This window comes from Trachurus japonicus, chromosome 10 (assembly GCF_045865225.1).
Source record: "Trachurus japonicus isolate A0001 chromosome 10, Traja_1.0".
Lineage (NCBI taxonomy): Eukaryota > Metazoa > Chordata > Actinopteri > Carangiformes > Carangidae > Trachurus > Trachurus japonicus.
In genome coordinates this window covers 12,187,393-12,210,353 of record NC_140916.1, presented here as the reverse complement: position 1 = coordinate 12,210,353, position 22,961 = coordinate 12,187,393, and the positions used below count along the sequence as shown (strand labels likewise).

General features: G+C 42.4%; 3 protein-coding genes across 5 annotated transcripts; 1 reads left to right on the top strand and 2 right to left on the bottom strand.

Annotated features, from left to right (window-relative positions):
* The first annotated feature begins 90 nt into the window (after window positions 1-90).
* cops6 (COP9 signalosome subunit 6) lies at window positions 91-7,386 on the top strand. Of its 2 annotated transcripts, none has more exons than XM_085789299.1 (10): window positions 91-200; window positions 2,263-2,388; window positions 2,523-2,654; window positions 3,003-3,091; window positions 3,410-3,472; window positions 3,577-3,633; window positions 3,742-3,856; window positions 5,439-5,531; window positions 5,799-5,899; window positions 6,882-7,386. In XM_085789299.1, the coding sequence occupies exons 1-10, from the start codon at window positions 137-139 to the stop codon at window positions 7,020-7,022; spliced, it is 981 nt and encodes a 326-aa protein (XP_085645425.1). In that variant the 5' UTR covers window positions 91-136; the 3' UTR covers window positions 7,023-7,386. The 2 variants fall into 2 exon arrangements, with proteins under 2 accessions (XP_085645425.1, XP_085645426.1); XM_085789300.1 differs by having other exon boundaries at window positions 143-200; window positions 3,577-3,624.
* On the bottom strand, window positions 7,122-10,947 carry and4 (actinodin4). Its single transcript, XM_085789298.1, has 5 exons — window positions 10,818-10,947; window positions 10,469-10,532; window positions 10,318-10,362; window positions 9,781-9,941; window positions 7,122-8,974 (listed from the first exon to the last, which is right to left on the bottom strand). The coding sequence occupies exons 2-5, from the start codon at window positions 10,521-10,523 to the stop codon at window positions 8,159-8,161; spliced, it is 1,077 nt and encodes a 358-aa protein (XP_085645424.1). The 5' UTR covers window positions 10,524-10,532; window positions 10,818-10,947; the 3' UTR covers window positions 7,122-8,158.
* A 1,474-nt stretch (window positions 10,948-12,421) lies between these two features.
* On the bottom strand, window positions 12,422-22,295 carry mcm7 (minichromosome maintenance complex component 7). Of its 2 annotated transcripts, none has more exons than XM_085789295.1 (15): window positions 22,098-22,295; window positions 19,384-19,463; window positions 18,507-18,671; window positions 18,209-18,333; window positions 17,919-18,099; window positions 17,683-17,820; window positions 17,436-17,585; window positions 17,134-17,248; window positions 16,890-17,021; window positions 16,324-16,407; window positions 15,758-15,969; window positions 15,220-15,485; window positions 14,956-15,124; window positions 13,787-13,896; window positions 12,422-13,048 (listed from the first exon to the last, which is right to left on the bottom strand). In XM_085789295.1, exons 1-15 carry the CDS (start codon window positions 22,126-22,128, stop codon window positions 12,823-12,825), a joined length of 2,184 nt encoding a protein of 727 aa, XP_085645421.1. In that variant the 5' UTR covers window positions 22,129-22,295; the 3' UTR covers window positions 12,422-12,822. The 2 variants fall into 2 exon arrangements, with proteins under 2 accessions (XP_085645421.1, XP_085645422.1); XM_085789296.1 differs by lacking the exon at window positions 22,098-22,295 and adding an exon at window positions 20,111-20,314.
* Window positions 22,296-22,961: the final 666 nt, after the last annotated feature.

Here is a 22,961-nt window from a genome sequence, read left to right as displayed (position 1 = left end):
GCAGCGCTAAGCATGCTGGGATACATTTCCGCGCGGCCCAATGTAATCTCATTGTGAGCGACGCGGCGCTCCGCGACATTGCCGCGTATGGTGGAGCGTCCACCTCAACGTTCGTTAGGTGGACGCTCCACTGCGCATGCGCGGTCTACCGGACAAGATGGCGACCAGCAATGGTGGAGGAATGGAAGTGGATGGGGCAGGCGAGTATTTCTCACTTATTTCACAATTTCTGCCCGATATCAGCATTGAACTTTGTGCAGATTATGGTCTATGTTGTATATATGTGCCATAGGAGACCGATAGAGATAGCCTCGTGTTTCTCTAAAGGCGGCAGGCAGCGGGCTCGCCGATATAAGCGGGTTAATGGAAAGTACATCTGCTGTAAAAAGCTGTCAACAAATCCATCACTTTGGATGGTTGGCCACTTCTCGTCGCGGCTCTTTGTGTAGTTTGCATTGCTGATCCACAGTTAAATCCACCAGCACATGCAGCTTTGGTTAAAAACTCTCATTACGTAGCTATAACAACAACCCCAGTCTCAAAACAGGGCAGGTCTTGGACGCCCTGTGCCCATGAGATGGACCGACACACCGGCCTATCCGCAGCATTCATCCTGATTAAAGATCCTCCAGACACATGCAATGCACTGCCATGGATAATAACCACAAAAAGTCTGACCATCCAATTGCACATATCCCTCCTCTACATTAAAAAAATATACCATCTATTCAAATAATAATAATAATTTGAATAGTTAAATCTAATAGACAGAAAACATCTTCTTCAACTGTGTGTTTGTGTATGTATGCACAAGGGCTTCAGGTGGTAGAAACATACTGCATTAATCTGGGATGTCAGCCAATGAATCAAATGACACCCAGTTGTGTACCTAGTTAAAATCAATACAAGGCTCTGCAATAAATACTCCTTCATGGATGTTCAGTCTTTATTGAAACTGAGATGTGTTGATCAAACCTGATTAATGACATTAAATGAAGTTCTTTATCTGTATCACTATACCACATCCGTCGGTCCTTGAATTGAATGAAGTAAACCCATAGCTTGGGGAACAAATGGATAAAACAATTACAAAAATACTCTAAATATTCACAAGGGATATGATCTTGGAGGACAGACCGACAGACCTGAGCCAAACTCCCTCATACAGTATAGCCCTGTGACTTGGAAAGCCAGCGCAGATACACACGAGGCAAAATCAAAACAATATTTGTAGATATTCAAATCAAGAGAGTCGGGGAGAGGGAGACAAAGGAAGTGGCTGAATCTCCAGAAGGATGAAAATTCAGATCCAAAACATCTGCAACGAGGCGCCGACTGCCAGAGGACGAGAGGGAGAGAGAGAGAGGTCCCTGAACGGCTGATGGGCCAATACAAAGAAAGAAACGAGGACAGGAAGAAGAAAGAGGGGATTTAGATGGAGCACAGAGAAGCATTCCTCCCTCAGCAACTGAACGTGAAAACAGTTTTCTGGTGTCATCGTTATCCACAGTGAGAGTCAAACATCACGACTGAATGAACAAGAAGGAAAACACATTTCTGACTGGAGGGAATAGGAGGGAGAATTAAAATAGATCTTGTTATCTGGGATTATAATGCTTATTATTCTTGGTGTAGCCTTTTCCAGCAGCATGTCACATAACAGCAGATTAAAGGAAAACCATTACTTTTATCATTATTTGTTATCATGTTATAATTATAAGCTCTTAGGTGGCTCCACTCAGGATCTATGAAACCTGTATTAATGATGTTGATGTTGATATTATATCAGTCTGTATTTGTGTATTTGGATTTGAATAACAATAACTTTTTTTCATTTATTATTGTTAAAGAACTGTGACTTAATCAGTAACAATTTAACCTGTTTCATGCAGCGAAACATTGTTTCCAAAAACCTTGAACGTATCATCAGCAGTTCCCCATCATTACTGTTTTTACTGCTGATCTGCTGATGCACATGGCAAAAGCTCACTGGTTCATTAATTTGACTGTTAATTTATTGTTGTTGCTAAGGAATCTGGTTATTTCTTTCAAGTAACTAGTTCATTAATTGTCTATAAAATTGGATGTTGTAGTAAGATGTGGTGGGTTCCTCCTCACCTGTCCTCATCTGTTTGACCAAAGGTCCAGAATCCAACATTAATCAAGTTGCAGAAAGAAAAAGCTGCAAATCCTCATAGGTGCTGTGGTGTTAACGCCTCTCCTTGTTTGTGTGTGTGTGTGTGTGTGTGTGTGTGACTGCAGCCAGCCCCAGTGTTATGGCCTCAGGGGTCACCGGCAGCGTCTCTGTGGCCTTACACCCTCTGGTCATCCTCAACATATCTGACCACTGGATTCGCATCCGCTCACAGGAGGGACGACCGATGCAGGGTACGTAACAGAACGTCTCTGCCTGAGAAACATCTTTATTATTTTACTATTATATTATATTGTTGTTGTTGAGTGTCATCACTGAACAGATATTTACAGCAGAAACTGTTGGTTTGTTTTTTCTCTCTGCTCAGTGATCGGAGCCCTGATCGGGAAGCAGGAGGGTAGAAACATTGAGGTGATGAACTCCTTTGAGCTACTGTCTCACACCATCGACGAACGAGTGCATATTGACAAGGAGTATTATTACACCAAGGAAGAACAATGTAAGTTGTATTTTTAGCATGTGTGTTTACCTCATTTTAGGACAAACTTTTATGAAAGACAGTTTAGCAAATGTGTTGTCAATTGTTGTCAGAAAAGTTACTTGTCTTTGTCACGTTATGTGTTATTAGTTTTGTGTAATTAAAGGGACTGTATGAAGATGATTTTTTTTACTTTAAAGGTTTGAAGGTTACTAAAATAAATATAAAGTGTGATTTGAAGTGAAATCTCCTTTTAAGCAACATCTGTGTCACTTTGCCTTATCAAGAAATGTTATTGATAGAGCCAATTAGTTCTAAATAAGTAATAGCTAAAGATTTTTAGTTTTTTTATTTTATCTTATCTCTCAGTCAAACAGGTTTTCAAAGACATGGAGTTCTTGGGTTGGTACACCACTGGCGGCCCCCCCGACCAATCAGACATCCACATTCACAAACAGGTAGGCAAAAGTTAAAGATGAAATATGTACAACGAATCTTGACTGATCATATAACATGAAAATAAAAGCAGTGGCTTTAGACGTTTGTTGTTAATCATGTATTTCTAGCTAATATGTATGTTTTTTTAGTTTAATTTCAACGCAATATTGAGTTAAAATCAGCATGCAGTGGCAGAATCATATCTAAAAGAGATCATTTATGCTCTTTTTATTTTATTGTGAATAATAATAGAAACATCTGGTCTCTTCTGATAGTTATTTAAAGTTGTGCTCACAATCTGTTCTCACCTTTGTGTCCCTCTCCTCCTCCTCCTCCAGGTGTGTGAGATCATTGAGAGTCCTCTCTTTCTCAAGCTCAACCCGATGACCAAACACACTGACGTGAGTTAATCAGATTTTATTTCCCCCCTCTTCAACAATGAGACAGTATCACAGACCTGTGTTAGACGCTGCTGCTCCTAACAACACGTCCTCTCTTCTTTCAGCTTCCCGTTAGTGTTTATGAATCTGTGATCGACATCATCAATGGCGAGGTAATGTCTGTACGTAATATCATCTATCTACATACTTTATTCCTGCACATTCCCCACTTTCCCTGAGAGAACAGTTTTACGTGATGTGCCTTTTTTTTTTGCTGCGTTGTTCTCCAGGCCACCATGTTGTTTGCTGAGCTGACCTACACTCTGGCCACAGAGGAAGCAGAGAGAATCGGTGTCGACCACGTAGCTCGAATGACGGCCACCGGCACGGGAGAAAACTCAACAGGTTTGTTATCTGAACTCTCACCACTGCTTTACTGCTTTTAGTTGTTTTTAAAAGTCAATTTAAAGGGATAGTTCACCCAAAATTCAAATTGCACTCATTATCAACTCACCCTCATGTCGACTAAGGGCTGGGAGAAGTTTCAGAGTCCTATAACGGTTGCAAATGGATACCACTTTTCTTCGTAACAAAAAGACCCACCAAAAAACATCCAAATACCTCCATGCTGCTCATATGTAATGTCCGTCTTGTATTGAAGCCCCGAAAAGCGAAATTGTTCCGAAAAAAATTAAATAAGTCTATATTTCAAGCTTGTTTGTAACGGAAGCTCCTCCTCCTGGTCCATCTCTGTGGCTTTACCCTGCCCCTTGTCAAATCTCGCGTGATTTGCGCTGGCGTCAGTGCGATTACTGACGCGCGAGATTTGGCTTCAATATAAGACGGACATTACGTACGAGCAGCATGGAGGTATTTGGATGTTTTTTGGTGTGTCTTTTTGTTACGAAGAAAAGTGGTCTCCATTTGCAACCGTTATATGGACATGCACTGCTACGCCGAGACCCCCTGTAACACAGAGAAGCCACGGATAACTCTGAAACTTCTCCCAGCCCTTAGTCGACATGAGGGTGAGTAGACAATGAGTGCAATTTGAATTTTGGCTGAACTATCCTTTTAATAAACACACTTTATGTGAAAGTGATCAATAAAAGCCCCCTCCCTGCTCATCTTAGCTTAGATACTGGTGGAGTTTCTTGAAGCTATGATTCATTACATTTCAGAAGTCGTGCTCTGAATATGGTTGAATTGAACATGTTATATAGTCTCTGTATTCAAATTAAAGGCAAAAACCCATGTTTGGTGAAGCAGCAGTGCATTAGTCCAGGCTCTGAGCTCTAATATGATGCATTCAGTTACATAAGCCGCTGCACCCAGAGGACTCTTTGCTGCAGGCTGTTTTGTAACAACAACTTTAAATGAATTTCTTTCTGGACAGACAGAGTGGGAGATTCTGACATCTCTTATATATGAGGTCTGATTTCTTTCTATGCATATTCAGTGGATTTTCTGTCATAAACCAGGATCAGTTCTTAAAGGGGTAGTTCAACATTTTGGCAAATTAGGTTTGTTACCTTTAATTGTCGGTGCAAGGGTTTTTTAGTACGGGGGAGCCGAGCCGCGAGCTGTTCAGAGCTACGCTACGAAGGCTCGTGGGATTTCTTGGTTTCTCTATAAAAACGCCCCAATTTACATTAATAATAGGCAACAAAATACCCAAATCTCTTGAGTTAATGTGTAACAAGTGAATGCGTCATTTGAATTTTATGATTTTGAAGCATATTACACACTCACTTACTCTATGTAAATTAGTCATTGGAATTACAGAGATGTGATTACTGCCACATTTACAGCAGTCTGGTCTTAAATCAATTCAACCTCCATAAATCAGTGCAAGATAAACAAATGAATGAATTGTTGAAGTGTGATGGAAGCAGCTCTCCTGGGGTCTGACTCATATCAGACCCTGTACGAGGAAATGAACCCTTTTTCTCTGATATCTGTCTCTGATATTTTGTGTCTCTGTTAGTTGCTGAACATCTCATAGCGCAGCACAGTGCGATAAAGATGCTCCACAGCCGGGTGAAGATCATCCTAGAGTATGTCAAAGCCGTGGAAGCAGGTGAGAGGACGGACGGACGGACGGGGCCTCTTGATGAGGCAGCGAGAGCAAAGAATGTGGAAATAAGTCTGGAAAACAGCTGTTTTTTTTAAATGGGATGTTTCCTTTACTCACTTTTACACCATTAAGGGGGAGGCCCCTCAAAACAGGCCCCCCATAATTACAAGGGCCGGTTTGATAGCATCTTGACAGCATTATCTGACACTGCTTTATGAGTTTTGTTTTTTTCTCTCCTAACTCTCGTCTGTCTGTTTCCACATTTTACAGGAGAGGTCCCATTTAACCACGAGATCCTTCGAGAAGCGAACGCCCTGTGCCACAGACTGCCGGTCCTCAGCACCATCAAATTCAAAACTGACTTCTACGATGTAAGGGAACTTCTTTTAAATCCCACTTACAAATTTAAAACGTAGCATTAAAATAACTGGAAATGTTTTCATCGTAATACCTGATGCCAAAGAATCGAGCTGTTGTTATTCTATGTTTTTCTTTATCAAAAAACAAAAACACCCAAACCATCAATGCAACACTACAAAGGGTGGCGCTGGTGCGTTCACTGATGCCTCTGAAATCAGAGTACTTACAGTATGATGGGGTTTATAAGAGATGATAAATGGTACATTAATAATGAATAACGATTCTTATCATGTCAGTTTCAAAAAATGTTTACTTCTTCTTTTCTGAATATTCAGGGAAGCAAAAAAAAAAGAAAATCACATCCCTCAACTTCTACATATAGTTAAACATTTTTTGGAAGTGGCTCAGTAAATTATTATTGTTGTTATAACCTTTATTTAAACTCAGAAATATATTGAGGAGCAACCTCATTTACAATATAGCCGAGACAAAACACAAAACATTTGAGGACAACACATAACACAAAACGTTTGAAACATACAAGCATATCCGAAATACCAAAAAGTAAAATCCAAATCCTTAAACTAACAAGGCTCTGTAGTTTTCAGGAAACACCACTCAAACAAAAGTTCTCTCTTACATGTTGGGGACTATTTTCACATATTTTATGACCTTAGTGTGCATTTACAGTAACAAGAGGGTTATATGTTATTAACTCAAAATGAACTACATGTGAGCTTTTTAAATGTTCCAACTTGAGGTCTTCAATACACTGAAGAGTTTTTATCAAAATTATAATGAGAAAAATACAGAACATCATCAGAGCCTCTACAACTGTAACAGGAAACCAGACTGAACAAAGCCAACTCTCTCCTTAATCCCTTGTGTTAATATTCGTTTGCTATTCATAGAGACATTGTTGTGTCACGAACGCTGTTTGTGTCCTCAAACAAATGCTTCCCGTGACTCTGCGTCTGGTTTTCTCCCCTGCAGCAATGTAACGACGTGGGCCTCATGGCCTATTTAGGCACCATCACCAAGACCTGCAACAGTATGAACCAGTTCATCAACAAGTTCAACGTCCTGTACGACAGACAGGGCATCGGCCGGAGGATGAGAGGACTCTTCTTTTGAGCTGGCCGTTAGCCGAGGCAGAGACAAACAAAGCACTGCAGTTTTTTTTTTCTCTGTTTTGTCTTTGGGTTTTTTTTTTTTTTTCTTTTTCTTTTTTCAGTTTGTTTGAGTTTGGGTTAGCTAAGACAAATTCTTAAACACACAGTAGCTTTTCAAACCAGTTGACCATTTACAACCACAAGTGTATCTAAAAGCACTTAACTACACCAATCAGTAAGAGATATGTACAAAACGGCTCCACTCTCGGGTATGCACATAAAAAGAATCCACTGTACATGGACATTATATTATTTTACCCTGTTTGTTTTATTGTTTCATGTTTCTGTATGTAATAAATGATCTGCTGATTTTTTTTTTCATGGGACTTTGACTCTTCTTCTTCCTAAAGCTTTACTTTTATTCTGTAGATGTTACAGTAACTACACAGAGCACACAGCTCATAAAAACGTCAGCGCTGCACTTTTTTTTTTTTTTTTTTTTAAATGAGCCTTATTATGAGAGTGGGCTACGTGGAGAGGTGGTTTAGCAGCAGGTTTATAGTCGGGTTTATTGTGTTTGCAGTCAGCTCGTCTTTTGAAGTTGTGTTCCTGCTGTTTCAGTTGCCTTTGGAGGTTTTGGAGAGAAGGGGGTACGCGGCAGGAAAAGGGGGCAGGGTGAGAGTTATTATGGCTGCAGAGCTGGAGGTCTGATAGTCAGCATTTATATGAACGAGACATAATGACCCACCCCTCCTCCTCCTCCTCCTCCAGCCTGGAGCTTGGCTTTACTAGTCTGCTGCTACCTGCCATGTGGCACCAGAAGGAGCATGTTTTTTTTTTTCTTTTCTCCTTTGTGTAAAGTATAGAAAGTGAAAGTGATGAGAAAACTGGTTCGTCACATTTTATTAGCCTCAAAAATCATCATCTGCATTACATACTAGTGTTGACTGCTTTTGTACATGCTGACAGTGAAGGTAAATAATAATACACACTACAAAACTTATCAATGCTTTGGCCCAGGCTGCTGCTCTCTGGGGTGGGAGACGTGCAGGGAGGAAGCTACAAGGTCAAAATGGAAATTGTGCAACTTAGATGTTGTCAATTAAAAGTCTCGTGTGTTCAGAGAGAAACAATATTTGTCCTGGATGTTTTTCTTTTTTACTGCCCCTCCTCTGCGGGCTCATCAGCAGCTGCATCGGCGGGCTCGGGGTACTTGAAGCGGGCGGGGTCGTACAGATCATCCCTGGGGTCGTAGGGCATGGGGTAGTAGTACGGGTAGGGGTAAGGGTAGGTTATCTTCTTGACGAGTGCAGGAGGCGCCGGCTCCTCCACGGGCTCCTCCTCCTCCTTCTCCTCCACCACGGGAGGAGGAGGCGGGGGCGGCGGCAGAGCCACGACCTTCCCTTTGATGGGCCGGGGCGGGTGCTCGATCAGGCAGTCGGGGTCCCAGTAGGGGTCGCAGTCGTACTCCATGCCCTTGAAGGTGCGGATGGGGGCCGGGGGCGGAGACTTCTTGACGAGGATGGGCGGAGGTGGAGGAGGGAACGACTTCTTTGGAGGAGGAGGAGGAGGGGGCTGTGGCATGGCCTTGGGGGCCGGCGCGGCCTTCTGCGGGGCGCAGTGGGGGTGGTAGCGGGGGTCGCACAGCACGGGCACGGCGCCGGTGGGCATGTAGACGATGTGGGGCTTGCAGAGGGGGTCCTTCTTGTTGCACAGGTAGAGCAGGTCGGCCTGGGAGATGGACGGAGCTGCGGGGAGAAGAGGAGGAGGGGTCGCCGGGGGGTCCGTGGACTTCGGGACCCCCTTCATCGGGGGCGGAGGCGGGACCGGTTTGCACTTCTTGTCCGTACGCGGGTCGCACATGATCATGGGCACGCCGAGTTTGTTCTGGTAGTAGGAGGCGTCGGGGCCGTAGGTGTGCTCCAGGTACCTCATCTGCTGGTAGAGCATCCGCAGCTTGTCGATCTCGTAGAGCTGAGACGAAGAACAAACAGAGAGAGAAGTGAAACTAAAGGAAAAGAATATTGATTTCTAAACAACACACAACAATCAATGCACCTCCTTTATATTCTTAGACAATATTCACATTTTGGGCAAAATTAAATGATTATAAAGAAGAAACCTTTTCTTCTTTAACAGGGAATTTGAAATAGGAGCCATAAAAGTCTGTTTTTCAATTCACGGTGACACAAAGAAAAAGAAACTTTCACAGGTTTCTGAGTTATTGGCTTTTTTGTCCATTAATAAAGTAAAAATGTTTATTTTTGTAGGAAGTTTCTCCTTTTCTGCTCATTACAAATGTCAGATGACCAGAATAAAGCATAAAGCACTTTGTGTTACATGGCTATGTAGGAAAAGTGCTCTATAAATAAAGTTTTGATTGATTGATTGATTGAGAATAAGAGGTGTAGAGTTTAACGCAGTGTTTTTCAACCTTGGGGTCGGGACCCCATGTGGGGCCGCCTGAAATTCAAATGGGGTCGCCTGAAATGTCTAGTAATTGATTTAAAAAATCACTAATAAAAATATTTTTTAAACAAATTATTATTCTTTTTTCAATTCTGATTAATAACACCACACACAATCTTAAACAACTGTATTCTATACTTTCACTTTTTCGAATATAAATCGAGTTCAGATAAAATGCAGCATATAGAAATATCTGAGCTGGCGCATCTTGATTGATGGGGGTCGCCAGAAATTTGTGATGTGGAAATGGGGTCACAAGCCAAAAAATGTTGGGAACCATGTCTCTTATTTACTGTGTGCTGGTGTCTCACCCCCTCAGTGTGTCCGATGCTGCTGTAGTATCTGTAGTACGACTGGAAGTCTGGGTTTCCTCTGTACCACCGAGGGTCCACGTTACGCTTTGGTCTGGAGTGAGTCAGGAAGTCGTTTGCCGTCTCTGAGTTGATGTTGAGGTGACTGAGAGGAACCATCTCTGTTGAAACAAGAGTCAGTAACTTAAATAATAATAAATAATAGACTTAATCTGTATAGCAACTTCCCTAATAAAGTTACAAGGTGCTTGTAAAGATAAACTCTAATAAAATGCATTAAAGACCAGAGGAGGAAACAGAAATCAATCAACAAAAGCACAGAAAGAATAAAATCCTACTATATAAAGCAATAAGTTGGTATAAAAAGCCCAACAGAGAACAAAATAAAATGTAAAATAGTTGCATCACTGGTGACCTGAGGGGGTAAAAAGGCCTTTTTATAAAGGTGAGTATTTAAAAAGAGATTTAAAGTTTAAATTTCTTAACAGTGGCTACAACAGCTGGACTGAGTTAAAAAAGGGAAAGGTCTGCAGTTACCGTCCTGCTGGATGGCGCTCAGTAATGATTTGGCCTCCAGCAGCCCTGGAGGAGGAAAAAAAAACAAATTGATTACAGATTGTTAATTTCCCAAAAGCTTGAGACGTTTGTGTTTCAGCAGTTGATCAAACATGTAGGAAACAGAACCGACCTGGGAGCAAAGTGAGAAAGCAGAGAGCCGCCCCCAGCCATAATGTAGAAATCATCTTGAACCCCTGCAACATGCAAAGAAAACAACTCAAAGTTATGTTTTGTTTTTAAATTGAAATATAAAATGTTCAGCTTTGAAAAACGAATTTTACAATATCCATACACCAAGATTCAAAAAGAACATTTTAAAAGGACTAAAAAGCCAAATTCTCAGTTAACTTCAATATTTTATAGTAGCTTTTATAAAAAAAAACAGAAAACAAAACCACATTTTTACATGAGTGTACATTTCTACTAACTACAATACAAAGCAGCAACGACACATGGTGGAGTTGTACCACGCCACTCACCTGGCTCAGGAGGCCGTCTTCACTGGACCAACAGGGCCGAGTGGGTTAAATACTGAACTCTGGGTGGGTCAGGGTGAAACATGATCTCCTGTCCAATAGGATCTCACCCACTCTGACACCAAAAACCTTGTCTACTCCTCTCCCTTTAATACCGTTTAATATGAGGCCGTTGGCGCCAATTAAGAATAAAAAAGCCCCCGGACTTCAGCAGTGAAGCCATAAAGGGAACAGACTTCAAATGGAAACTCCCCATTAAGTCTGGGAGGAAAGCATCACCTGCTGGGACGACTGCAACGGTGGGGGAAAATGCTGCCGACTAACACAATATCTCAGCCAAAAAAAAAAAAAAAATCTGTAAAAAATCATAGATGACAACCTGCACAGCCTCAAATGTGCCTTTATAATGAGTTGTTACAAGATTTCTAAAATGCTCTCAGCTCCTGAAGGTGGTCATTTATGAACACCTGCTTTTCTAACTGCTCTCTGGCTATAAGGGCGACTATCATCTCAGCAGAGAAAAAGGAAGCTGCTGTTTTTTCTACATTCTTACAGGATGCAGTCATATACGAAACACAACATCAACATGTTTGTGAGTCGTTGCACATCAAACTCTTGGAGCCCATCCAACTCCAAAAACAAAAAAATCACAATGTTGACTGTGATGATCACAAAATTAAGGCCCATCTCGGATTTTTAGGGTCGATACCAATATTAGGGAGTAAAAAAATCCAATAATTGATCAGTTATTTGATATTTTAAACACATCTTTTGCAATAATCCATCAAATATGGTTCAAACACTTGGGGCAGATGTGAATCAGAGCTACATCAATGTTCTGTTTAACAATAAGAAACATATTCGAAATGGCATCAGAGCAAATAAAATATATAAAGGGGCAAAAGCCTACAATGAATAAATACACTGTTTCTTTTCAGAAGTCTCTGTCAGACCTACAAGATGAACACATGAAACATCTTTCCCTTGTGGACAAATAACGCCCAGAAATTTCATAATTAAACTCAAATACAGTTTCAGTTTAAGGCACAGTGAAGTGTTTCCATCTTTTCTTTGCGGCCAACACAGGCTCAGATCAGACAATTTAATCAGTGGAGCCCTTGTTGATAGTCTGCAACAGTGAACTGCTTAACCCATTAATGCATTAGCAATAATCAAACAATTTAAATAAACAGTGACTGGTGCTTCTTCTCATTGGCTTTGATGCTTCATATACTGCAAAATTAAACCTTCATACTTTCACTGAACCTTTTTAGTTTGACACAAGACCAGAACAGAGGACGTGTTCATACCAAGGAGAGGAAATGTTAGGCTGTAAAAACCCAACATCAAACAAATGACTTAAAGATGCGACTTTGGGCTAAAAGCAGCTGCGAAGGGTATTATTCGTCATTTTTTACAGACTAAAACGACAATGAAAATAATAGTGCGTTGCAACCCTACACGTTAGCTTGTTTTACGAGCACGTCATGTAATAGGTGCCACTGAAGGCAGCAATTACGTCAAAGCTGATCCAGCAACAAACCAGGTGTTCAGAGGCGACTGCGACACTTTTTTCATGTGGAAACAAAATGAACCAAATACAGCACAGTATTGAACCATCAATTTATTATAACTATAGTAACAATACAAGGCTCAATGTTAATTTATCCTGCCTGATTACAAAGTATAAAATGTACAGAAATGTTCAATTTCATCTGGAAGCGTTCAGCTCGAAACTGCAGATAGCACATCAACAACAACAACACCAGTTCTGACATATTTACAAGCGATTTATTGGTGAATAGGAATCTTAAGCATAAAACTCTATGGATCTCCAACAGCAGGAAGTCTTGCAAAAATAGTCATGCTCAAAAAAAAGTCCAGGTTCTGCTTGACTCTTGTGGAAAATGCTGGAGGAAGAAAAATGAAGAGCCCCGATACAAGTCTTTAGAAAACCCACGACAAAGAGTTTTCTCCCCTCAGGCGGCCGAAACGTGTCCCCGGTTCTTCAGACGAAGGTGACGCGGGTTCGGGCCTGGTTGACCTGCCAGACGTTCAGCTCCTCGTACTCCTCCAACGCCTCCTGGAACTGGGCGGGGGTGAAGCCGCGGGAGACGCAGCGCTGCTCCGCCTCGGCCATGCGAACGACGCCGCCGGCTCCACCGCGGCCGGCCACGCCCTCCGTGGCGAGCTCGCGAACCAGAGAGAAGATGACGTCGGCTGGACGCTGAGCCCTGTACACAGAGAGGGAGAGAGTTCAGACGTTTAGAGCCAAGAAACACAAAACTGAATTGTTTTTTTTGCTTAAAATGAAGTGAATATTCGTCTCTTTTCTTTTTTTAAATCTTATATTATAGTTTGCAGAATTGGACGAGACAAATGTAGCAAGATGCATGTTAATTAGTGATATTTTGAGGAGCTGGGGGAGGTGGGATAGATCATGAACATGCTGCAAATAGTTGTTACATAATTAAAGAGCAAAAGAGAAGTTCAACCGCAAGGTACTTCGTCCATCTCTTTAGATTTCACTCATGGTGTAAATAAATGTTGGATTTGGAAGAAAGAGTTGGACAAAGACTGCCACACATCCAACAAGTTGTGTGGTTGAACAGTTACAGATGTTAAAAGAAGTATCTGATGCCGTATTTCAAGTAAACTCAAGGCTCTTTTCTCCTCCTATTGTTATAAAAAAAAGCCTCCTGGAGGTTTTCTAGCGCTGCCTGGAGAACAGTTTGTAGCGAAGGGGTGTGAACACGTCACTGGCCTCGACGCCTGCTTCGGTGAGCATGCTGCCGTGTGAACAGAGCTCCATAAAAACCCTGAAGTTTTACAGCTTCCTCCAGGATATGCAGCTACTGTTATGGGCATGCGAGAGGCTCATAAAGAGGATTTTTTAGACGCAACGACATCCGGTCACTGATTATGAGGAGCTGGTGCTGACTCTGTGCAGAGGTCACGGTGTTAACACCAACCTCGTGCTGCCGGATTTGTCTGCCTGCAGCGAGTCCTTTGACATCTCCATCAGTCTCATCGCCTCGTTGACGTCCTCCTTCTCCACTGTGTCCATCATGCGAAGACGAGCCTGGAGGAGGAGGAGGAGGAGGAGAGCGGTTTGTTATTGACAATGTGAAGAAAACTCATCCACAGAAGAATTTAGCTCGACAGCAGATCCATCTTGATGACGTAAGGCTGCGCTGTGCCGGCACTGTCAGACCGAGACAAGTGCAATGCCCTCTGGGATGGTCGGCAATTGCCCAAGTCTCCGCCTCTCAACACCAGCTAGTCTCTCTACAGATGGAAATTTGAACCTCAGATAGAAACGCTAAAAAAAAAAAGGTTTTAATACAGATGATGGACTCTGGCCATGGTCAGTTTTGCATGGGTTTGCACAGCTGCACCAAACGCACACAGGCTGACTGCCCACCCTGCAAAGCTGACCAGGAACAGAAAGAAACCCTCCTGTAGCATCTCACTTAGCAGTGATGCTCTCAAATCTACAGTTCGATCAGTTTCTTTCACTCAGGGTGGGGGTGGGGGGGTTGCGGCAGCAGCGGTGGTTTGCCCCCTGGTGGAAATCAGCGTGGAGCACATTGCCGACCTGTCTGCATGAAGTGCTGGTTTTGCAGTAGGTGGATGACTGCTACCTGCACAAACAGCACTTTTGGCAACCAGAGGCCCGAGACACCAGATAGCAGACCCCCTCCCTCCCTCAGGAAGTATCGGGTTATCATGTTCAATTCTGCAATGAGGTCTGACGCTCTAATCCAGTTTACAATCCATGTACACAATGATGCATCCGATTTGATAATGAAGAGTCATTTGGAAAAAAAAAACAAAAAAAAACACGAGCGGCTCTTCAGTGATGGAGAGCTTTTTGTCCAGCGTGGGAAAGAAGTGCTCACACTGCAGTAGGCCAGGTTAACATCACTACCTGCACTGTAAGCACTTTATCTCACACTGGACTGTAGATGGAGGCGCAGAGGAGGACAGAATCAACCTCACTACCAAAACCAACGTGTTTTTTTGACTTTTCAAATGTCGTTGTATAAGCGGAGGCTCTCAATCTTGAATCAAACAAATATAAATCAGACAAAATGGAGCCGTTTGAACTGCAGCTGACTTGCAGCGGTGTGATTCTCACCAGGGCAGTGGACAGACGCAGGATGGAGAGGAGGGTACGGGCCGAAGTGAAGGTGGTGTCTTTGCTGACTCGGGCCTCTTTCCTCATCTCCACGTAGGCGGCGGTGATGTAATCGGCCAGCGTCTCGGGCACCACAGGCTGCCGCTTCTTACAGAAAGCGATGTAACGTCTGAAGGGGAATTATTTATAAGTCAGTTGTTACGTCATTTATCACACTGACCTTTTTAATGTAGCAGTGAATGAAAACACAATGCAGATCGTCACCTCATCAGCTTCATGTCGATGGGGGTGAAGTGAGTGGGGGGCTGGCGGCAGTGCTGGTGGACATAGGTGATGTGCTGGGCCAGACGCAGGTCGGCTTCGGCGTCCGGCTTGTCCTGGATCAGCCAGAGGAGGTCGAAACGGGAGAGCAGAGCGGCGGGCAGCTGGATGTTCTGCTCGATGCTCTTTTTGGGGTTGTAGCGGCCGTAGGCGGGGTTGGCGGCGGCCAGAATGGAGCACCGGGCGTTGAGGGAGGTCATGATGCCGGCCTGCGGAGGAGAGAGAGACGGTCAATGTGTTGTTTCATAGAGACATTTAAGAATCAGAAATGTTTTTATTGGCAAGAGCAGTAAAGGTCAGTTTACACAGGTACAGACACAAAGGTTAAAAAAAAAGGAAAATGTAATAAAAATGTAAATAATACAAGATAAAATAGAAAAAATTGAAATATTCTAGTGCAAAAATATACTATACACACTGTTCAATGTATCAACAGTGAAGTCTTATTAAAAACACCAGTTGAGGTTGTGCTTCTCTTCACCTTTGCGATGGAGATGGTCTGCTGCTCCATCACCTCGTGGATGGCTGTGCGGTCAGCGTCGGCCATCTTGTCAAACTCATCAATGCAGCAGATTCCCTGGTCGGCGAGCACCAGGGCTCCTCCCTCCAGGGTCATTTCTCCGGTCACGGGGTCACGCATCACTGCTGCAGTCAGACCGACGCCTGATGATCCACGGCCTGTTGTGTACTGGCCTGAAAGAGGAGAGGGGAGAAAGTTAATTCAATGAAACCTGGATGAAACAAAATATATTCTATTTTCAAAAAGTGCACACAAAGCTATTATGTTTTTATCAAACTCATCTCCATTTATAATGTTGTCGACATCTGTTGTGCCGACTTTGTGGTTTCCTGATCATTCAAGTGTCCAAAACAAGGCAAAAAAAGAAAGATAAAACCCCCCACACTGCTCTTCTCCAGTCAGACCATCACATCTAAAAGTTAATATTTTACCATCCAAGCCCTAATGGGGAAAAAATGCCTCACCAGATAAAATATTAAACCAGATAAAAAAAGGCCTTTTCCTCCAACAAACAGGACTGTACTCACTTCGAGGAGCCAGACGGTCAATGTAGGACAGCAGCTGGGACTTGGCGACTCCTGGGTCTCCCATCAGGCAGATGTTTATGTTGCCTGAAAGAAGAGGCCAAAACAGAGTTGCGGTTATTACAAAATTTCATCAGGGCAAATACTTGTCTAAGCCCTCTCATCGTTATCTGTACAATATTTGGTAAACAGCTTGAAAGCATTAAGTGGAAAGTCTGTTTATCCCATTTAATATTTATATAATATATGTTTTGCTCAATTAATAAACCCATTTTTTTTAGGCATTTAAGATAATTCACTGTTGACAGATTTTGTTGAAAGCTTAAAAACTTGTCTCACTACGACAACCTACTGTTAAGACACACAAATTGTTTCCATGATACAATTAAGTGGAGAGGGACTGACAATCATTACTGCAGCAGAGTAATGGAATAAGCCTGGGAGCAATCAACAGTGTTACCTGGTTTTGATAGGTAATGATTTGCAACTCCGACAACTTTTATTTTCTTTCAAGACAAAGTCTGCAATCGACCGTTGATCGCTTAAAAGGAGTTGGTTAATGTGCTCACCTCTGATCTTCATGCCTTTAGGTGCCTGCTGCACTCCTCCAACCAGCAGCAGCAGAAGAGCTTTTTTCACATCCTCGTGTCCGTAGATCTCTGGTGCGATCGAGCCGGCGAGTTTCTCATAAAATCCTTCATCTGCAACAGAGAATACAAAGTCACTTCAGTAACTTAATGATGAGGGTTTTAGCGTCTGCGTTGTCAGGCTTCTGTTCTGTTGCCCACACTGACCCCCCCCCCCCCTTCCTACCTGTGATGCTGCGCAGCTCCTCGTCAGTCAAATCTTCGTTACCGAGCTCATCATCCTCCGTCTTGTTCATGAGCGTGATGCAGTGGGCCTCCAGGTACGTTTCTGACAGAAGACCCTGAAATGACAAAAACTAAATATTTAAATGGAGACAGGGAGATGATACATTTCTACAGTTTTAGCCTATTATACTTCATGGAAACTGTGACCCCTGACGTCATTTTCTGACATGGTATTATTCCTTTTATGACTATTTATTGCAGCCTGGATTGAAAACAAAAATACAAAACTCAGATCAAACTCACCTGAACAGCTTGTCTGAAACCTGAGCGGAGAAGAGGGAGGAAAACTCCAGTGATGGCGACGTGGTCTCCGGGCTGGGCGAGACGTGTGTTTTCTCCACGGGCGTACACCGACATGCTCCTTGGAATATTTCCAACAGGCACCTGATCGCTCTGTAAAAAAAAAAGACAACAAAATAAACGGATGAGAAAACAAACTTGCGACAATTCATGGCAACAAGTGAGGATTTCATTGTGATTGGTTCCTCACATGTTCCTGAATGCGCAGCTCCTGGAATTTGACAAACTTGGAGCCTCTGGTCTGCAGGTAGAGACGGCCGCCAGATTTGTTGGTGACGCACTCTTGGCTGGGACACATGATGAGCGGCATGAAGGAGGGAGACTGAATCTGAAGGACAAGGAGAAGGACATTATGAGGGATTCCTGATTATTTCACAACTCATCCTAGGATAGAATCGATTACAACAAATCAAAAACAAATCTTACTGGCTGGTAGGTCTCAGCGCCGCACTGGTCACATGTGTAAGTAGCTACAGACATCATCGGTTTGACCTCAGTGGCGCGGGTCACGATGCCTCGGACCGTCACCAGGTGCCCGATGCTTTCGGCTCGTACGTCACGCACGACTTTAGGTTTGGCAGCAGTGGAAGGCTTGAAGTACATCTCACTGTGGATAGAGGATAAAGTTCATGAGAGATGTATTCATACACATTTTCAACAAACATGTCAGATTCCCAACTAGCATAATAACAAAAATCCAGAATGATTCAACTCACAATCGCCTCATGAGTTCAGGCGGGTACTGGTTGCGTGGATCTCGCGTGTCTGCAGGGTCGCGGCCTCTCTGCTCCATCATCAGCCTGTGCTCGATGTACACATCCAGGGAATCTTTGGCCACAATCTGGATTCAAAAGCAAATGCATTGTTATTTTAATAGAAAAAAAATGAATGAATACTTTTTAGGTCACCCATATAACACATTCATGAAAAACTAAAAACATTTTGATTGTGTTTAAACCGTGCACAGGACCGTGTTTAAACCGTGCACAGGACCAAATGCGCAAATGAACGTACATCTCTTTCTTTGTATTCTGGTAACAGCTCGTGGATGGCGTCGGCAAACAGGCCCGTGTAGCGTTTGGCGTTCTCGCAGACGCTCTCGACCAGCTCGGGGTCTTCCTCTGCCACATCGTCCAGATCCACAAAGAGAGACACCTGCTCCCTGTGGGCCAGCGCCACCTGTACACACAGACGAGCAATTAGATGAGCCACTTAACAATTACATGACCTTGTCTGCAGATACAGATACTGCTCAATAAAACAATGACACCTCTACACTTCAGACTTGGGCAGGCGTCCATATTGCATCCAGATACAACTGTACAGCCCAACCTGATAATGCTGGTTTGCATGCTGTACAGATACATTTGTGATTTTAGCTTAAATACAGAATTTATATTATATATATATTAATAATAGTCAGATTAATGTTGCTGTCTTGTCATGTTTCTTTTTTTTTTTTCTTAATTGCACAGTCACTGGAGCATTGCACATATCATTTCACTGCAATTATCTTGTATTATTGTATGTGACAAATAAATTCTCTTGAATCTTGAGTCTATTAAGTAATATTTAGCTTATAGTTGCACCAGTTGATAGTGTGAACCCTGATAAAAAAACTGAGGTTTTAAAGCCAAAAGTAATTTACCTAAAATAAACATTGCAGCCTCTTTAATTGAAACCAATAGCTGTAAACTGTACTGTTTAACTCTAGGTTAAGACAATGAGTAGCCAACAATACAATTTGAAAAAAAAAGGACAAAAGAAAACTCAACACCTACTACATCAGCATGTTATTCCAAGTATATTGATTACTTTTTAGCATTGTAAACCTGTTTGGTGAGGCTCTGAAAGCTACGCCCATTTTTAATCATATGTTTACTATACTTACAAGCTGAGCTCCATATTTGAACACCTTCTTCCCATTGTCATCCTCAGAGTAAAACTCCTGCAGGAACCTTTTGCATTTGTCTGCAAAAAAAACCAAAAAAAAAAAACACCTTTAGCTTTATTTCAATTCACAGCAGGAAGAAGACAGAAAAAAACAAACAAACAAAAAAACACACAGGCCACATCCAGCAGACATTAGGTGGGGATTGTTAGCTATATGTGCACACAAAGACATCATTGTGTATTGATTATTATTGATAGCATTAAAGAAGCTTTCTGAGTTTAAAAGCTGCAGGGAATGAGCAACACCACCACCACCAGTGGGCCTATACACTGGGAGCTGATTTGCTGTCCTGCGACGACCCCCTTTGTTGAGTAACATGGCATCCTGTAATCTCGATGAGTCACTATTGCCTACAGTAAAAAGCACAAACTGCCACTGATGTGCGGCGTGAACCCAATCCCCCCTCCAGTGTATCTTCCTAACGTAGTTCTGGAGTGAAATAAGTGACGCAAGGCGACACATCGCTGCAGGTTGAGAATGTAAATACAACAAAAACAAAAACAACAACAGGCGCCCGCTCAGTTCAGTGTCCATTTTTTTTTTAAAGGGAAAAATATCCCTCACTTCTCGAAAGAACCACAACTACTAACAATATTCAATTCTACGCCGCGAGAAACGATTAACTAGTACGACCGCGACGGTTCATCAAAATGCCCCCACTTACTTTGACGCCGTAGCGGTAAAATCCGAAGCTTGCTGGTTTATAAATTTCGCTGTTCGAGGATGTTATTGTAAACAAAGCAGCACATGGCTTTTGTGCCTCGTCACTCGGCCGATATCCCTCCGCAACCCCATCCGCTCTTAGAAATAGTCCCGGGCTGTTGTTTTCGAACCGTGGCCAGCCATCTTCGAACGTTACCCTGAGGTTGTGTGGAACGCTGACAGCTCCATCGATTTTAGCCATTGATTGTTACCAACGCAACCACCGAGCGTTCTAAGGTCGACTGTTAACGGTTAACGTTCCTGGCTGTTAACACACTCAATGAAAAAACAAAACTTCTAAAAGCAGGTACTTTGATTTGAGCTATTGAATATCCAAAACAGAGCAATAGCAAGTCATATTAAAGTTTACATTTTAAATAAGAGACGAAATAAATATCCAAATTGTTTTACCAGTGACTGAAAATAAAAGCAAAAGCACAGTAGCACTTGGTTGCAATTTTTTATTCCATACGTAGCCTGTGAATGACGCCTAATAGTTATAATTTTACAGGGCTCCAGACTGCCCCTAAATGACAGAATTTTGCACATATAATTTTAATGTGTGCAAGTATTATTATTATTTTAAACACTGGTGAAACGAGGAAGTGGCGACTCAAATAATCTGGAATTTATCATTACATGGGACAGGCCAAAGTGTGTGAGGATCATAAATTTAAAGCCAATTTGAATATTTGCTTTGCAAGTCGACTGTGTGCACTGTGCTCCTAAAATTGTAAGTGGGGGGGCCACTGTGCTCCTTGTAAGAAAAAGTTAGTCTGGAGCCCTGTATTGCTTTCATTAGTTACGTGTTGAAACCGTTATTAAACTTAACACTAAGCAACGATTTAAAGTGTCTTTAAGAAGTGGTGGTGAGTCACCAAATGATTATCTATGTATTTAAACCGTCCTAACATCCAAATGCAAAAGGGCACGTTAACCTGTGTGACAGCCAGATGAGCTAACATGCTAACATGCTAAGGCAGCATTACCGTTGACTGGGAGCAGCTAACTTGTTGGTGGTTGATGATTAGTGGAGCACTTACTATCTTGGATTGGAGACGATTTAAAGACCTGAAACAAGTGAATGAAACCGGGCATGCCAGGTACGTTTAAATAAGCTTTTAAAACAAGGTCTAACTTATTAATGTTGTACAGGTTTTCTTTTTTTTAGAAACTAAAGAAGAGATTCAAGCATTTAAACTTACAGTTACACAACGCAGCTCCATGTAAACAATTTAAACAGAATGGCGGTTTGAAGTAACTCCCGACTTTTCTACGGTTTCGCTTTATCTTACACTTTTGTTTCACGGATGAAGATGTTACAGGCTTCAATGAGATAAAAAACGAGCACCCGAAGTCCACTCTCTATCGTTAATACAGCATAATAACTCTAGAAATCTCTCCCATCCGCTTCCATCAACTTACTAGCTGGAGTGGTGCAAGTTATTGTTGGACATGTGCTTGCACACTGGCGCCTGCTCCCTTTGTTTAAGCGGATCCATCCGGGTCACTGTGTGTGTATGTGTGTGTAGTCAACAGGCGAACACAGACAATGCCCAACTAGTTCCTACCGAGTTATCATGCGATCGGGAAAGTTTGTGCAACTTCAAAAAAGGTGAACAACCCCTCATCTAACTTAAATCACGGTTTTAATGAACAAATACACATGCAAGCTAACGTGCACACGTTTAAACGTAGAGGTCTGAGGATAAGAAGTTAGTGCAGAGTAAAAAAAGGGGGGGAGATAATGTTATAGTAGTGGCTGAATTAACTTACACTAATTATTGACTGCACCAACACAATAAGTTGGCCGACTTTATAACCAGTGCACCCCGTTGTTAAACTATCCCTGCCTCAGGAGCATTTTACTCAACGCGTTCAGTTAAAAGTTCAGTCATTTAGGCCAGCCAGTTGCTGCCATGCCGTTATTGAAAAAGTTAACCCATTACCTTTCTCTGCCGCGTAATCCTTACGAGACATGGCTGTAAATGTTGATCCTCCTCCGGTGATATAACGTGATTACCAAAACCTTCAAGGCACCGATGAACAACGATGATTCCTTTTAAATGCGCGGTTTTATTTTTTACTTCTCTATCAACCGGAGACCAGTGTTCATTCACTTTGCAGCTTGAGTTTCTTCCCCGGTCGCGGTTGCAAGAACTGGCGCGAGTGTGACGTATCCTGCAGCCAATCAGGTCGCTCCTTTCCGCGGGGAGAGGCGGGATTTCGGGATGGCGCGAAAGTTGCGGGCGATGGCGCGTCACGTGATCCAACAGACTTCCGCCCCGTTTGTCAGGAATGGCGCGAAAAGCGATGATTGGATTTCACACAACTGTATGAAGTGACCCGGGATGAAAGCTGGAGAGAAAGATACCCTGACCCGACCATCACGGACATAAAATCATAAAATACTGTTATATATATCTTTGTGCACTCCACAACAATGGATGTATGTTGTTGATTTGAGGTGAGGTAAAATAAAATATGACCAAAATGTTAACACAGTATATTACTTATTATTTATCTATTGAAAAACACAAATATTCATTTAGATCTGCTAAGTTTAGACACCCTTATATGCAACCCCACAGCTTGCCAGCTATCTGTCTATTTCCTCTATGTGCTATGCCCCTACTGCCATTTTGTGATGTAGTGCTTCACCTCATCCCCAAGATGCAACTGAAAAGCAAACAAAACAAAAACATTAAGCTTTCTCAGTAAAGTATGTTTTAATTACCTTTAAATTAACAAGGATCAATCACAAAAAGTGCCATGAACAGACATACAAGATATGAAACTGAATTCAAAATGCG